The 17,540-nt window shown below is 40.7% G+C and overlaps 1 protein-coding gene across 1 annotated transcript in view; it reads right to left on the bottom strand.

Moving 5' to 3' along the window:
* Window positions 1-17,540, bottom strand: part of Impg2 (interphotoreceptor matrix proteoglycan 2) — a 66,609-nt gene that overhangs the window by 7,332 nt on the left and 41,737 nt on the right. Inside the window, exons 11-15 of the mRNA XM_085832231.1 lie at window positions 11,543-11,787; window positions 9,616-9,701; window positions 5,485-5,824; window positions 3,099-4,360; window positions 1,836-2,055 (exon numbers count right to left, since the gene is read on the bottom strand). Coding sequence (XP_085688357.1) covers window positions 1,836-2,055; window positions 3,099-4,360; window positions 5,485-5,824; window positions 9,616-9,701; window positions 11,543-11,787 — 2,153 coding nt within the window. The remainder of the gene's footprint in view (window positions 1-1,835; window positions 2,056-3,098; window positions 4,361-5,484; window positions 5,825-9,615; window positions 9,702-11,542; window positions 11,788-17,540) is intronic.

Genomic DNA, 17,540 nt, shown 5'->3' with positions numbered 1-17,540 from the left:
AAACTTGATCTGAAAAATGTTTAAACTTTGTGGCTACTCTATGGGAGTGTGGTATTTTCAAACCAGTTTGAGAATAGAAGGACGACACAAGTATGACCATAGACATTCTACCTGATTCCTACTCAAAACCACCAGACCCTAGTATATGGAAGGGAAAAGATAATATAAAATGCCAGGCCCATGCCATATTCTCCCCATCAAGTTCTTCCAAACAAAGTCAGTGGTTCCTTTTGTACATGTACTATGTTTCCAAATACCTTCTCAGGTACTTTGAGCACCGTACTAAGGTCTGACTAAGTGCTTACTACAACAGACATATTCTCAGTTCTTATGGAAAGTGCAACTGGGAAACAGTTGCTAAGTACTGCTCATAACACAAGATAAACTCTACAGAGGAAATAAACATAATGTTAGAGAAAAGCAAATAGGACAGGTCCAGCATACAGTATAAGGATTGCTAAAAGCAACATCTGCACCAAGGCCTAAACTAAATGGTAAGGAGAAAGATTTTGTCAAAGAGGGTAGAAATTTCCAAAGGTTTTAAGGCCACAGAAAGATTTGGGTGTCTGAGGAACTAAAACACACGGTTTGACTGGAATATGGTGAGCCAAAAGGTTAGTTTCACTGGGTAATATTGGGAAAGAAGTTGGGGTTTGGGCCTTGTGGCTACTGAACCAGCCACCATTGATATACAGACAGCAGCCAGGTAAAATCATTTAAAAGCTGATTTACAAAGAGTGATAGGGCTGCTGTCTGGAGAACAGGCAGGTGGAAGTACCAGAGCAGTAGGAAAAGCAATCCATATGAGACATGATGTTCATTTGTATACACTAGTAACCACGGCAATAGAGATAAGAGCCTAAGATTGGGATAGTTTAGAATTCAGTATTAGTATAAGTTTAGTGACTAGTTGAAAGTTAGGGTGGTGGAAACTATGGAATTAAGAGTGGCTTTCCAGTTTCTCTAGGTGTTTGTTCTAAGCAGCTGAAGAGATAAATATTCCATTGGTTGAGAAGGAGAAGCACAGGTTAAATAGAGAGAGGGAAGATGCACAAAAGAAGAGTTCACTCTTAAATATGTTCAATGCAATACACAAGGAATACATCAAACTCAGTCAAGCAGGGATTGTCAGGCCATTAAATAATACATCTGGTACTTAAAAGGAAGCTTCCTCAGTGTAGAAAAATACTGAAAGTGAAACATGTCCTGATGGTGAGGCTCGGGTCTGTAATCCCAACTACTTCAAAAGACGAGACAGGGGATTGAAGCTTAAGACCTGCTTGTACTGCAGACAGAGTTCAAAGATAGCCTGGACAATTTCAGTGATCCTGTCTCAACAGCCAAACAGATGGCTAAGGATGTAGCTCAGTGTTGGTTTGTCTGACACATGGAAGGCCCCACATTCACCAACCAGTAACACACAGCAGAATGCAGAGTGATCTTTTCATAAATCTTAAAGGGAATCAATTTAGGAATGTAAGTGGTTTGTGTGTGTGTGTATGTGTGTGTGTGTGTGTGTGTGTGTGTGTATAAAATCTATTAAAATAAGAAAGAATAATTAAGCAAGTACAGGTCCCATGGATAAGTGACAGAGCAGGAAAGAATGTGTTCAAAGGGGATGGGGGATGAAGAACAATGGTACCACTGTCTACTCGACTTTTTGAGATGTCCCTGAAATGTTAAGTTTGCTAATTTTCAAGGTGTGGGACTTTGTATGACACAATACTTTTTCTTCATACAAGTGTCTGATTTACTTTGACTCGATGAAAAAGAAAACGCATAGAGTACTACCTAGATTCTATGAAACAGCCCTCAGCGGCATGCACTCTCCTTACCTGATTCCACATCCAGGGAGTACTTATCGATATCCAAGTTCATGGTTTGGTAGGCAGTGGTACAAAAGTCTTCCAGAATCATATACATGGCGTTGTTGACATTAGGAGGGACAGACTCGGCGAACTTCACTCGGCTGTTCACCACAATGCTGCCATTTCTGAAGTTCAGGATTTCTAAGTTCTGGAACCCTGACAGATTTGACTGGAGATAGGGAACCAGCTGCAAGTGACAAAACGGTCACATTTACTGCCAAGGCTTACCATTTTGTTGAATACATCCCAGAAAGACAATCAAACATACAAAGGCAAACAAAAAGATGGTCATGGGAGTTTTTCCTTTTTAGCATGTATTCAGCAAAATGCAAAACCTTCTGTCCCTGAAGGACAACAGGTAAAAGAAATAAAGTAGCCGGGTGTGGTGGCGCACGCCTTTAATCCCAGCACTCGGGAGGCAGAGGCAGGCGGATTTCTGAGTTCGAGGCCAGCCTGGTCTACAAAGTGAGTGCCAGGACAGCCAGGGCTATACAGAAAAACCCTGTCTCAAAAAACCTAAAAAAAAAAAAAAAAAAAAAAAAAAAGAAATAAAGTATCAAATTGTTTTCATAAGCATAATTAGATTTAACGCTGATATTGTTATATACATACATATCATGGATGGCTCTTCCCCCATAATATACATATATACAGATAAGACATAAAATGTAGAAAGATGGAATGGACTATTGGATGGGTGATGATAAACAGGGGTTTGGGTGTGGTGCTTAGTGGAAGCAAAGTACAATGGCGTGTTATGTATCCAGTGCCATAATGGGAACCTTCATTTCACATACTGACTAGAAAATAAATGGTTTAATTGCATAAATTAAGAATATTAGGAGATTTTCATAGCGATATTTAGAAACCGTATGGAACTCATAAAGCCTTTTGGATGCTTAGAGCTTATTTATTCAGTTTCACTGGCGGGCTCCCACAAAAGATGGGACACACAATGAATTTCAGGTTTCCTTTCAGATTTCATTTCACTCTCAGAATTCCTGGCATACAATCTTTAGCATATAACCTGTCACATCACCCTGACGTCACGTTTCTGTCTCCAATTCTGGCATTCACCTGTCTTACTCTTCTCCTATCACCCCACAGTCATGATGCTTCCTAGGGATGAGAGGAAATTTGTGCCCTTCTTGGGGTTCAGACATGGTGTGCTGAGGGTGGGAGAGAGTTATATATAGTCACTAATGTTCACATTTGTCATTCTGTGCTTACCAGTTCTAAGAATCTTTGTTCCAGGGCTTTATATTCCAACGAGTTTTTGTTAAACAAGTCTTCTGAAAACAGCATGTTTGTCACGCGGAGGCTGAAGAAAACCACCAATGCTCCTGCAGTCTGGGTGTGACTCAAGACACCTCCTTCTGTGGGCAGAGCCACAATAGGCATCTCTGTGTAGTGAACACTGGTAGACATTTCCACATAGCTGTCAGCCTTGCCATTTTGTTCTTCAGTTAGCTCAGGCTGATAGTAATCTGTGCCTACCTGATCTAGTTCTAATGAAATATCCTGGACCGCCATTATTACTTCCTCCTCTAGATGGGTGGAGTGGGTGGTTGAAGGCAATTCAGTGGACTGTGTCATGGAAGCTTTCAACCAGAGTCTGTCAGTGCTCTCTGGTGTACTTGCCAATGTGTCTCTGGGCAATTTCCCTAAGGAAGAAGTTCTTGTCCAAACTGTATCTGATTCTGGCAACATGGTCCACACAGGCTGCATATCTGGCCTTGACACTGGAACCTCACTGCCAAGTTCTTTGTGACTGGATGATTCTGTATGTACCATATCTTCCTTGAATACCTCATCTGTTTTCTTGGTGGGAGCAGGGGTTGCTATAGTTACCGGTAAGAAGGGTGGTTTGGTAAGTGAGTCTGGTACATCTGAAGTGTGTTTTGAAAAGATTAGAGATGTAGGTAGAGTTGCGGACTCTACAAAGATGGGTATAGTAGATCTAACATGGGATTCTTCCTCTATAAAATGTATGGGCCTATCTCCATATCTATGTCCTGATGGTTCAATAATGTGTTCTGTGGAATCTACTCTGCCATCTATATGTAATTTTTCTCTACCCTCAGTTGGTAATAGTGCATCCTGCTCTTCAGACCATGACTTTGACAGTGGTTTAGTGGTCTTCTCTAATGAAGTCTCACTCCATGGCCAATCAATCACATCCTCATCTTTCCCAGACCCGGAACCCAAGCCACTTTCAAAAATGAAGTCTTTTTCCACAGAGGTGTCTGGAAACCATGGGATCACTTCCAACTGGTCTGAGACATTGGAAGCCAAGGACTCCAAGCCAGAAGGTGTCGCTATGCCTTTAGTAAGGTCTTCTATAGCAGAAGAGGTCAGAGGTGGTGTGGGCAAGAGAGTCATGTCAGAGTCTTCCATAGTTGGTACTGTTTCTTTTGGCACAGGTTGAATTAATGGGCTTGAAGGCAATCCATCAATAGAAGTATCTTCTAATTCTTCAGTGCTGGCTAACCCTAAAATAACAGTTTCTCATTAGTTAATCTACAAATGAAAACCTAGCTCTCCAGTAAAACTAGCTATCTATTTTCTCCAGTTACCAGGGACAATGGCTGACCTTAATATCTATACTACACAAAAATGTGATTATAAATTCATTGTATGGAATAAGCATTATTGAATATAATCCCCATCTCTGAGATAAAGTCTTGATGATTGAAATAATCCTCAAGCATTTGACTTTTTTTCCAATGAAAATGAAGAATCAGTCATATTAAAAAAAACACAGATTGAACTAGAAGACTAGAAATTCAGGGAGATTTTTTCTGGAAATTGTATTTCTCCCTCTTCTATGGTTATTGTCTATCATCCTTCAGACTTCCTCCATGTTCAAAATTCTAGACCCACTATTTTTATCTTTATTCACCTTCTCTTTCACACAGTTCATCCCACAACATAATTCTCAACCTTCCTAATACTGCAGCCCATTAAGACATTTCCCCATGTTGTGGCAACTCCCAACAATAAAATTATTTTCATGGCTTCTTCATAACTGTAATTTTATTACTGTTATGAATCATAATGTAAATGGCTGTGTTTTCCAGTGGTCTTAGGTGACCCCTGTAAAAGGGTTGTTCAACCCCTAAAGGGATTACACCCCACAAGTTGGGAACCACTGACCTAGAGGATTAACTATTTCATTTCCATCACTCTATTTCTCTGTGGTTTTCCTAGCTCCTATTCTCCTCTTCTCAATATTACTAGAGGCTAAATCCTCAGAGTTGCCTCATAATTAATCTTAAGATTTATCGAAATAATCTTCTTTGATGCAGTTCATGGCATTAAAGCAGGCAAAGTATTTTGTTAGTAGTGGTCACAGTAATTTTATATTCTTCAATATGACCTTCAAAATATCTTTTAATTGATTTCCACTTCACTTCCCCAAGTCCATTTGTTAAGATACAATGATTTTTATTTTCCATTCTGACTGATTAAATTTGTTTTTCTTCTCAAACTCAGTTTTTCCGAGCCATTTTCTCCCTAATGAGTGCTATCATGTTTTCCTCTTCACTATAATCTCTTCAAAGTCCCTGTCCTCTGATTCAATAAAGGATTATGAAAAGTGATTAAAGTTTCTCACCATCTTCTAATATGGAAGATCCAGAAGTCCTTCCCTCAGGAGCCACAGGCAGGTCAGTCTGAAGCACTGCTGGGGTAACAGAATGAAGAGTCAAGCTGCCACCCCCTAAAATCTCTGGGAGAGAACTGAGGACCACCTTCGTGGGAGAAGCTAACTTGGATGTAGACACTACATCACCCAAAGCACTTTCTGACTGGAGTTCCCTGCCAGTGGCTGAGGGAGAACCGGAGCTGAAACCAAATGGTGAAATGGTGGTGGTGGTGGTGGTGGTAGTGGTAGTGTTGGTGGTGGTGGAGGAGGATTCATCTGCTGAGAGCCATTCAGCTTGAAGGGTATTATCCTGGGGAGGGAGAGAAAGGCTAAATCATATCATAGAGAAAAGAGAGACAGTGTAGGAGGAGGGCAGGGCAGGAGGATGGGAGTGGGTGGGTGGGGCAGCACCCCCACAGAGGCAGGGGCAGGGGGGATGGGATAGGGCATTTCTGAAGGGGAGACCTGGAAAGGGGATAACATTTAAAATGTAAATAAAGAAAGTATTCAATCAAATATTTTGTAAATAAATAATGAAATGTCATATTGGATGGGAAAAACACAAGTTCTCTTGAAGCAAGTGTTCTGGAATCAGATCCCACTTCAGCTAGTTACTAGTCTGAAAATCGACTGAAAACCTGTGTGGTCACTCAAAGTTCACCTGTTAAAAGGGTGGGTGAAATACCATATTTAGAAGACACTAAACAAAGTGAATCCGAGAGACAGAATACTTATTCTTTGGCTTTGGATGTTTTGTTTTCTTCTATCATTTTAGTTTAAATGACTTTAAGTACACAGAAGTTATCTATATGTGCAACTTTCTGGCAAAGACCTAAACACACTATACACAGTAGGAAGGAATAATTAACAGTTTTATCCATCATTTCAAAAGATTTTTAATTAGGTGCCTTTAATATCATATCAAAATTTTGTGTGGTTGTCTCAAATAAGAAGCCACACCTATGAAATTGTTATATGCCTCAAAGTACAGTTTTCTCTTTCTCCCAACTTTGTATTAATATAGTGGTAATCTTACTGCAACAGTAGGTTTCAGAAATAGAAAACATACAGAAACACAACACTTGAACATTCTATTGTTAAATCTTATTTTAAGAAATACTATGTATAGAAAATTAAACAATGATTAAAGCACCCAATTTTAAACCTCAGAAGACTGTAGAGAATCATGTAATCCAATCACGGCATGCATATTAAAGGTACAGAAAAAATATCCATAAAAGCAAAACAGCCAAAACAGTCACAACAACAACCACGCCAGGGCTCTGGTTTTCTCAATACTGTTGTCCTCCCACTAGAGCTGAGATGGGTGGTTTCCCTATTTTTGTATCAATACATGTTTCTAGTAACAAATTCATGTCATAAATTCTTTTTAATTCGATGTTTAGTGGTATATTGGCCAATTTCACCAGTGCTAATTTCCATGTGAAGAACTCTACCTTAGTTTTTGAGACAGGGTTTCTTATTGAACCGATTGGCTAGACTAGCTCATCATTAAACTCTGGGGCCCCTGTTGCACCCCTGTTCCAGCACTAGGATCATGGGTGAGCACTGCCACAATCCACTTTTTTATGTGGATGCCAAGAATATGGACAGAGTTCTTCATGTTTGAGTTGCAGGCACTTTATGGACTAGCCTTTATGGTCATCTCCAGACCTTTACACTGTGCCTTTAAAATGCCATCACAAATACCTAGTGGTTAGGAAAGCCCCCAGGATGGTTGAATAAGGAGAAGCAGAGCTGAGGATAACCTTGCCTTTCTATACCTCTACACCATGGATGGACTTCCAGGAGAGGAAGTAGTGTGATGGGACAAGATAGGGCAGAGGTTCCTCCATCTTGTATTTCAGGACCATTTCCAAGTTTAACTAGAATCTGATCTCCTTGAGGGAGAATCTTATGGAAAACTACCCAACTATATTTTAAGAATCAAAGGTCAGGATGTTCTAGACAATGTATCCTAATCTTTTTTAAAACTGTTTGTTTGTGTAGAACCTCTTCCAGTTAACCGGTCATCTTAACTGCCTGTTTGTGCAGAACCACCACCCTCCTCCCAGCTGGCTAACCTTAGCTTCTGTTAAAACTGCTTGCTTCCAACTGTTTACTCTGTGAAGCCCTCAGCAGTTGCCAAACAGGATGTCGGGATAGGGTCTCTGCCTTTAAAATCACCATGTCCTGGACTGTTCTGGACACTCAGGGCCACACCTGGGTCCCTAAACACTTGGGTGCGGTCCCAGTTGGTGGAAATAAAGACTTCATTGGCTATACAGTGTCTGAATGGTCATCTCTGGTGAGCTCCCCATAACACTATGTCATCTTATTTGTTTAGAAATCTGTCTACTACCAGTCTGGAAACTTCTCATAGAAAGGACCACACCTAATTCATTTTAGTTTCCCTGGTACTTGGCACATGACAAGCACAAAATAAATGTATTTCAATGGAGAGGTAAGCAACCACCAAATTAACGTACCATCCCCAAACCATCCTTTCTCTAAAACGGCTCTCAGTGAAAAGATCATTTCCTATGATTCCACATCTCAAAGCTTGGTTGCTCAGTAAAACAGATGGCTAGATCAGTGGTCAAATAAGTCTGCTTTCTAAATTTCCATTGTTGTCCTGAAAATGTATACAGACTGAGAAGTGTGTGTGTGTGTGTGTGTGTGTGTGTGCGCGCGCGCATGTGTGTAGCAATAATTGAAGAAAAAGATAAATTGCAAAGAGACTAAGACTGTTACATGGGAGAGTTTTGAGGGGAGGAAGGAAAGAGGGAAGTTATATAATATTAATCTCAAAAAATAATTTTAAAACATTTCCCATTGCAATACTGATGCCAAGAAACAAGTATTTCAAGCAGTTGGTATGACACAAAAAAAAGGACATTTTAAGAAAGCAAGAATGTGATCTGTGGATCCTGGATAGGAAGAGAGTCCCCTCCTATGTCCCTGTGTCCAGCAGATCACTGAGCTATCTGAACATAAGGGGTCCTGTGTTGTCACTGGGGATAGCATCCTTGCTGCCTCAACTGCACTTGAGGAAGTGTTTTCTTCTCTCCTCGATATCTCCCTATAAGTAAGATACAGAGGGGAAAGAGGACAGTAAGAGCAAAAGGGAGTTTATGTGCAAATGGAAATGCTTCGCTCCAATTTGAAAGGAGAGCTGTGAGCAGGTAAGATGCCTCTTTAAGCAAAGATGCTCACCAGTGACCTGAGCTCAATGCCCTAAACCCACAGAAAAGTAGAAGGAGAGAGCCAACTTCCCACCATTGTCGTCTGACTGTCACACCTGTGTCACGGTGTGTGCCCACTTGTGTGCATCCCCCACATATGTTATACATACGCGCACATACAATAACAATAAACAGTGAAATTTACTTAAGGGGGGACTAATTTTAGAGTTTCTCTTGTTTTTCAGCTAATCAATTTCTTTACTCTTTTCCCCCCTCCATACCCTATTATACTGCCATATCTCAACTTCCTTTAATATCTATAATCCTTGACATAAAATTTCTACTCTGGGGGCTGGAGAGATGGCTCAGAGGTTAAGAGCACTGACTGCTCTTCCAAAGGTCCTGAGTTCAAATCCCAGCAACCACATGGTGGCTCACAACCATCTGTAATAGAATCTGATACCCTCTTCTGGTGTGTCTGAAGACAGCTACAATGTACTCGTATAAATAAATCTTTAAAAAAAAAATTTCTACTCTGAACTTAGGAACATCAATGTGTAGTCTTTCTACCAAAAAAAAAAAAAAATTTATAATGGTTTCTAGGAAACTTAAAAAATAACTCAGGGGGTACTCACAGCTTCATTAGCCCCAAACAAGTATGAGCAACAAATAACTCTTCCCCAACACGCGGAGCTTGGCAATGCAGACTTTATTTAACCACTGTGGAAGGGTTAAGTTTTCTGAGCCAATGCTTGGTCCCCTTGAGCTTACCACTGTGAGCAGTGATCCAGAGGACATGCAAATGGATGCTTGAAATGGGAGTAGCTTGGGAGACTTACAATACCAAAGTAAGCAGGAGGGGTTGCAAAGGAGAGAGCTCTCAGGGCAGGAGCTGGGATAAGGCACCATGGCTTACCAAAATAGAGGATGTTGTCACCTGAAGACTTGAACTTTGGGTGTTCCAAACTATGTCTTCTGTTTGGGGGAGCAAAACTCCTCTCACTGAGAAAAGACAATGTAAACAATGAATTCTGAGGCACTGCTGTATTTGTGATCCACACACGGCAGCACTTGTACACACACTCAACTGCAGGAAGAGACTGCTCCAAAGGTGTTACAGCAAATTAACTTGGCCAAAGCAAACTGCTGTGCTCACAAAACTCAGTCCTTCCAACCCTGAGCCACAGCCTGATTGAATTAGTGTACAAACAAGATGCAAACCAAACCTAGAAATATGTACCACAGGACAGACTGTCGGCCAATCAAAAAGCTGAACTTCCATGAGACCATGTTCAAATAAGGGAATGGCTCCCAATCTTCCTAATGCTGTGACCCTTTAACATGGTTTCTCACGTTCTAGTGACACACACACCCACCAACACCACTATAAAATTTTTTGTTGCTACTTCCTAACCATAATTTGTTGCTGTCATGTATTGTAATATAAATATCTGTGTTATTTGATCATCTTAGGTGACCCCTGTGAAGGGGTATTCGACCACCAAAGGGGTCACAGCCTACCAGTTGAGAACCACTGAAGTAAGGCAAAAGCTAGGTTTTAAATAACCATGCTCTCTCTGTACTTTGCTTTGTTTCTTTTTTGTTACTTCCAGTTTTCTATCCACACACATTATCTAGCCATACAGCAATTCTGGAGTGTTGCAGAACACGTCTTGGGTCTCAGGACTGCATAACTCACAAATCATTCTTAGATCAATTAGAGTGTGACATTTAACTTATCCTAACCTCTTCCTCTAAAAATTAATCACTAAGGCCAGCAAGATGGCTTAGTGGGAAAGCAAGACAACCTGAGTTCAACCCCCAGGTTCCAAATGGTACAAGGAAAGAATAGACTACCACAGATTGTCCTCTGACCTCTACACATACACTGTAGACTGAATATGCCCAAAGAAAGAAAAAAAGAGGGGAGGGGGTGAGGGAGACGGGGGGAGGAAGGAGAGAGGGAGAGAAAGAAAGGAAGGGAAGGACACAGGGAGAGAGGGAAAGAGAGAGGGGGAAGTGAAGGAAGAGAGGGGAGAAAGAGAAAGAGAGAGAGAGAGAGAAAGAGAGAGAGAGAGAGAGAGAGAGAGAGAAACATATTTTTCCACTTTAGCAACTGGTATCTTTTCTATTTTCTCCCTTCAGTAAAGTACATTGTGCTGGATGTTTTCAAGATTAAAGGATCCATAAAGTGAAGACATCATGGCAAAGCAAACAGAAACTAAGCAATGACAACAAATATGTTAGAACTTATTAGAAACTAAGCAATGACAACAAATAAGTTAGTTGTCTCTGATGAATTAAGATGATACAGTCGCTTGCCCGTAAGCAAGCTTTGCTCTGGGATGACTGAGCAGAAGACCATTCTATCCTTCAAACCCACAGGGTCCCTCTCTCCTTTATGATTGTGATGACCCATAATGGGATGTCCATAGCCATCACATCCAGCTCTCTCAGCCCACTTCCATCAGTTCTCCTCCTCTGTTCCATTTCTTCAGTTCTTCTGCTGAGTCATAAGCCTTAACCAAGTGGCCTTTTTCAACAGCTCACACTATGGTAGCCTTGCAGTACCACAGCCTGTTGTAATTCGTGTTTTCAAGCTCTCCTTTCCTTTTTATCACACTTGGTTCCCATCCCTTTAAACTATTTCTAACTGCTGAGCTGTTCTCCACTTTGCCCTGCTCTGTGACCTTCTATGGAGAATACTGCAAGAAGCCCATGACTAATCTATCCCACATGAGTATAGGGCTGAAGCTCTGTTTATCAGGATGGGTCCTGTCTTGTGCGTCTTCACCACACTCTATTGAAAGAGGAAAACCATCATGACTGATTTTTTAACTCACCATTGATGAGCTGGAGAGACTTGGGATCGGGATTCAAAGAGGAATTTCCCATCAAAAGGTTCTGGTGCAGCGTCTCAGCGATATAATCTCTGAAGTTACTAATTGTATAGACAGCCGTGGGTTTATCATCCATCTCTACAAGGCCATGGTTTTCTACCTTGTTGGAGTGAAGGCTTATGAGGTCCCAGGTGGTATTGCTGATGGCTTCGCCATTGAAGGTAACTGCATAGTGAACATCTATCCCACTACAGGAACAGGAGGATAAATTAAGTTCCACTAAGACAGCACAGAGAAAGACACTTTGGGTATATAAAGAACATTAGGCCAAGAGGTGGAGTCTAGTAAATCATGGATCCCATCAACATTCTCTGCAGGCTCTGAGGGGCCCCTGACACTTCTTCCCCCTCACCAGAGGGTGGAAGGTTGTAGCTTTAGTAGGACAAGAATTCTAAGGAAACCAGAGTCAACCCTGCCATATTATCAGAAGTTCTCTGTGTCCCACATTCTCAACGGCTTCCTCTCTTTCAAAGCCAACTCCTTTCTTTTCACTAATTCATGTCTTCCTTCTTTCCCTGTGTGAATAAATGTTCTTGGGGCAAACACATAAGTAGAGAGGCTGGTAGGCTAATTAGAACTTTAATGACATGGAGAGGCTTGAATAGTACAAGTCCAGAGCCAAATTAATAGCATTTATTGCCCACCTTTGTGTGTGACCTGACACCTCTGTTACTATTAGATAAGTCCTTTGGAATGTACAAACAGACCCCTTAGCTCCCACCAACCCCAAAGCTAAGATAACAGAGATTTCCCCCACTTTATCATAACCCACCTACTGATATTTCCACCACTGTATTTAATATATATGTTGATTTATGGCTTTCTTTGTTCTGATAATATGAAATTTTCATGAAACTACTGTCGTTGGAACATGGAATTTGCTGTAACCCAGGTCTATAGTCTCAGGCCAGGGTCACTTATATTTGGCCTTAAAATGAGCTATCTCTTATCCTCTTTGAAAGATATTTCTTGCATCAAGACCTGTTACAATCTATACTTCCTGTTTTAAAAAGATATGCTAGTTCACTGAGATGGCTTAGATAATGAAGAAGCTTGCCACAAAGCCTTATGACCTGAGTTTAATTTCTGGACCCATGTAATGTGAAGGAAAAAACCAACTCCCACAAGTTGACTCTAACCTCTATATACATTCTATGCTATACACACATACACACATATGCATAACACACACACACATACACACCTTCTAACTCCTCCCCAAAGAACACAACATTTTTCTCATATCTCCTTTTATTGCTATCAAAAAGTAATGTACTGAGCCGGGCGTGGTGGCGCACGCCTTTAATCCCAGCACTCGGGAGGCAGAGGCAGGCGGATTTCTGAGTTCGAGGCCAGCCTGGTCTACAAAGTGAGTGCCAGGACAGCCAGGGCTACACAGAGAAACCCTGTCTCGAAAAACCAAAAAAAAAAAAAAAAAAAAAAAAAAGTAATGTACTAAACCAGAGCTACTTGTTGAGGAAAAAATTTTTCAAACTTTAGGCAAGAAGTTAAATGTAGAAATAAAGCAACATATTTTTCTAATACAGAGAGATAGATGTAGATGGATGGATGGATGGATGGATGGATGGATAGATGGATGGATAAATGAGTAAATGGATGGATGGATAGATAGATAGATAGATAGATAGATAGATAGATAGATAGATAGATAGATAGATAGATAAGCACTCTAGAATATGTTCTAAAATGACAGCTATGTGAATGTTTCAGGGGACCTATTTCTGATTGACAACCCAGAGAATTTACAAGTCAGCAAATTTTAGGGCAAAACCTTAAAGGATGTTATCACATGATTTTTCTTTTGACCTGCTTACAACACTCTTAGTTATTCAACGTATGTAACTTAGAAATCTTTATGGGCATTTTTTTCTTTTGCTCTATTTTTTCTTTTAACTTTTTTTCTGATTTCCTCATTAGTGAACTAAATGAAATAATAGTACATGCTAAAAGATAACTATGTACAAAGCTAGCTTTTTTCCCCACTATCCCTTCATACAAGCAAATGAAGAAAAGGCTTAATGGAATTGAGGAGGGAGAACAAATCAGCAACTGTTGGTGTGTTGTTTGCCATTTTCTTGGCCATTTGAAGAAATAATATGAGAAGATAAAGTTGAGAAACAGCTGGCAATGTGTCTTCTGGTCACTCCCTCACCCAGGCGTCTCTGACAACTGACCACAACAGTTTGTAAGTGTTCTCAATACTCTAGGCACCCACTGTGCCTTCATCTCACTTGGCCTTCACAATAAGCTTAGGAAAAGGTTTATCATCTTCAGAATATTGCTAAGGAAACAATATTAGGGTTTTTAAAAAGTTAAGAGCTTCTTAAAATGTCACAACAAAGATGTGCTGGAGCTGCCCTCTCACCTCAGCACCGCATTGTGAACTGCTCAGCCTGCTCCAACTGTTACTGGGCTGTGTCATTTCGAGGGCATCTCTGTGCCAGTCACCATGTTAGCCTCCAGCCTGCCTCTTCAAACAGCCTTCACATCTGGTATACAGGGGAAAAGACCTACCTTCCAAAAGCACACCACTTAAGCCAGATGGAGAATGGAAGACATCTATTTCAGACAATTCTGTGGCAGTGAACAACTCCCAACTCAAAACATAAAAACAGGCAGCATCTTCCCATGAAGTTCTTTAAATATTCATGTGTATCTATGTAGATATGTGTATGAGCATTCACATTTGTGTGTGAGTATACACATACATGATGGAGTGTGTGCTTACGCAATCACAGTTGTCATCTCCTTGTAAAAGGATTTTGTTATTGTAACTGTCCTCTCTTAAGTGTCTAAAATATCCAGCTTGGCATCTCATACTGAGACTTATCCAGTGTCTATTATATGAGCAGAAATGTAGATAGACAACAGGTTTGTTTTTATTTGACTCCAGAATAAGTTCTCTCATCCTCCCGGAGATGAGAGCTATACTTTTGCATTAGCTTTGCTTTCTGGGGCTTCTTTGAAGGTATCCCCATAGACTAAAGGCAAGTATCACAAACTACCCTGGTTTCATGACCGTGGCCATCCAGATCACCCAACCTCCTCAGAGGTCAAGCATGCAAAATAAACTTTTGATTATAACTCCTCACAGAGTTTCCTACGGGAAAAGAAAACTTGAGCCAGCCAACAGGAAGGCCACATTCTTGGTAGGTGTGGTTTCCATGTTAGAAAGATCAACCTAAAATTATCCTCTTTTGTGGTTTAAGAAGGGAAGAGTGGCCTTTAAAACTCCTTCCTTCCCATAAGTGCTAGCAAGTTGGCTAGTTTGGATCTGTCCTGATCAGCACAGTGCAGATGACACTCTATCTGTAGGGAATGACTGTAAGCAAGCAGCCTTCCTTCCCCCATGAACATAAGTAAGCTCTAATTGATTACCTTGAGGAAAAGAAATCCTGGATTATTTCATTACTGTTTTCCTCACAGATCTGATAAACTACCGCTCTAAAGGGTGATTTAGAGCTCTTAAAAAATGATTAATAGATACTCCTGCAAGCAGACCCGCAGCCACACTCCAATTTAAAAAGATATCAAGGGAGAAAGGGAGAAAGGGGACTAGTGGGAATAAGGTGGGTGGGGGGAATAAGGGCATAAATACTTTGAAAGCCATTACTACGTGTGAAAGTATCATGTCCTCAATCCTTCAAGCAACTGAAGCCTTTGACGTTTTTACACTAAAATGTTCATCTGTGAATAAGTGTTCATCTTTCTTTTTAAAGAAAGAATTAGTAATGGTTCCAAGGCATAAAACAGGAAGAGGGATGACTTCTGGTCAGAACTTAGCACATCACATGCCCCACTGCTGCTTGGGAATCTCTGGTTGAGCAGAGCACAGGCACCACATACTCTGCATGCTCACTTCCTGACATGCCTTCAGCTTACTGCCCCCCTCCTCAGGGAGTCTCTTTCTCACTGACAGCATGGACCATGCTCTATCTCCCTGGCCATCTGGACAGACACGTTATTCCAAACGTGGGAATAATACATTCCAAGCATCCAGAACAATGCCTACCTCACAGTACCTCAAGAAACACTTTGGAAAGTAATGATAAAGTGATCAATGTTGTCACTAATATAAACAGATAAGACATTTAGAATTCTTGCCATTTAGATGGCATTTTGTCTCTTAATCTGAAGTATTTTCTGACCCTAAATATAAAAGGAACAACTTTTCCCATGCAGAGCATGTCTATTTTCGGCATACATTTGTATCTTAGTACTCATTTGAGACAGTTTTCTCCAGACATCCGGGCACCTTCCCTGCCAGAGGAGAGGTGTCCGACCCATCCGGGAGGGCTTTGCCAGAGCATCTGCAGGAGACATCTTGGTTCCCGCATCATGCTGAGACTAGTCTGCACAAGTGCGAGAGTGGACTACAGAGGCTAACAGCTTCTGGGACAGGCCCTGTTTCAGGCCTTCATCTTCTGCCAGGAGGCCAGAACGCCAGATATCTGTGCACCTTCCCTGCAAGAAGAGAGCTTGCCTGCAGAGAGTGCTCTAACCACAAAAACTCAGGAGAGAGCTAGTCTCCCAGGTCTGCTGTTAGAGGCAAAAAGAATCACGAGAGGAACAACCTCTAACCAGAGACAACTATAACAACTGACTCCAGAGATTACCAGATGGTGAAAGGCAGACATAAGAATCTTACTAACAGAAACCAAGACCACTCACCATCATCAGAACCTAGCACTCCCACCTCAGTCAGTCCTGGGAACTCCAACAAACCCAAAAAGCAAGACCCAAATTTAAAGGCATATCTCATGATGATGGTACAGGACATCAAAAGGGACTTTAATAACTCACTTAAAGAAATACAAAACACTGCTAAAGAGTTACAAGTCCTTAAAGAAAAACAGGAAAACACAACCAAACAGGTAGAAGTCCTTTTAAAAATAAATAAATAAATAAATAAAACAGGAAAACACAACCAAACAGGTGATGGAAATCAACAAAACAATACTAGACCAAAAAGGGAAGTAGACACAATAAAGAAAACTCAAAGTGAGGCAACGCTGAAGATAGAAACCCTAGGAAAGAAATCTGGAACCATAGATGCAAGCATCAGCAACAGAATACAAGAGATAGAAGAGAGAATCTCAGGTGTAGAAGATTCCATAGAGAACATCAGCACAACAATCAAAGAAAATACAAAATGCAAAAAGACCCTAACTCAAAACATCCAGGAAATACAGGACACAATGAGAAGACCAAAACTACGGATAATAGGAGTAGTTGACAATGAAGATTTTCAACTTACAGGGCCAGCAAATATCTTCAACAAAATTATGGAAGAAAGCTTCCCAAACCAAAATAAAGAGATGTCCATGAACATACAAAAAGCCTACAGAACTCCAATTAGACTGGACCAGAAAAGAAATTCCTTCCGACACATAATCATCAGAAAAACAAATGCACTAAATAAAGATAGAATATTAAAAGCAGTAAGGGAAAAAGGTCAAGTAACATATAAAGGCAGGCCTATCAGAATTACACCAGACTTTTCATCAGAGACTATGAAAGCCAGAAGAGCCTGGACAAATGTTATACAGACACTAAGAGAACACAAATGCCATCCCAGGCTACTAAACCCAGACAAACTTTCAATTGCCGTAGATGGAGAAACCAAAGGATTCCACGACAAAACCAAATTCACACATTATCTTTCCACAAATACAGCCCTTCAAAGGAAAATAACAGGAAAAAAAAAACAATACAAGGACAGAAACCACATCCTAGAAAAAGCAAGAAGGTAATCCCTCAACAAACCTAAAAGAAGACAGCCACAAGAACAGAATGCCAACTTTAACAACAAAAATAACAGGAAGCAACAATTACTTTTCCTTAATATCTCTTAATATCAATGGACTCAACTCCCCAATAAAAAGACATAGACTAACAGACTGGCTACACAAACAGGACC

This window comes from Mus caroli, unplaced genomic scaffold (genome assembly GCF_978045245.1).
Source record: "Mus caroli unplaced genomic scaffold, Mus_caroli_1 scaffold_17, whole genome shotgun sequence".
Taxonomy (NCBI): Eukaryota; Metazoa; Chordata; class Mammalia; order Rodentia; family Muridae; genus Mus; species Mus caroli.
The sequence above is the reverse complement of the archived record's forward strand: the minus strand, read 5'-3'. Positions and strand labels throughout refer to the sequence as shown.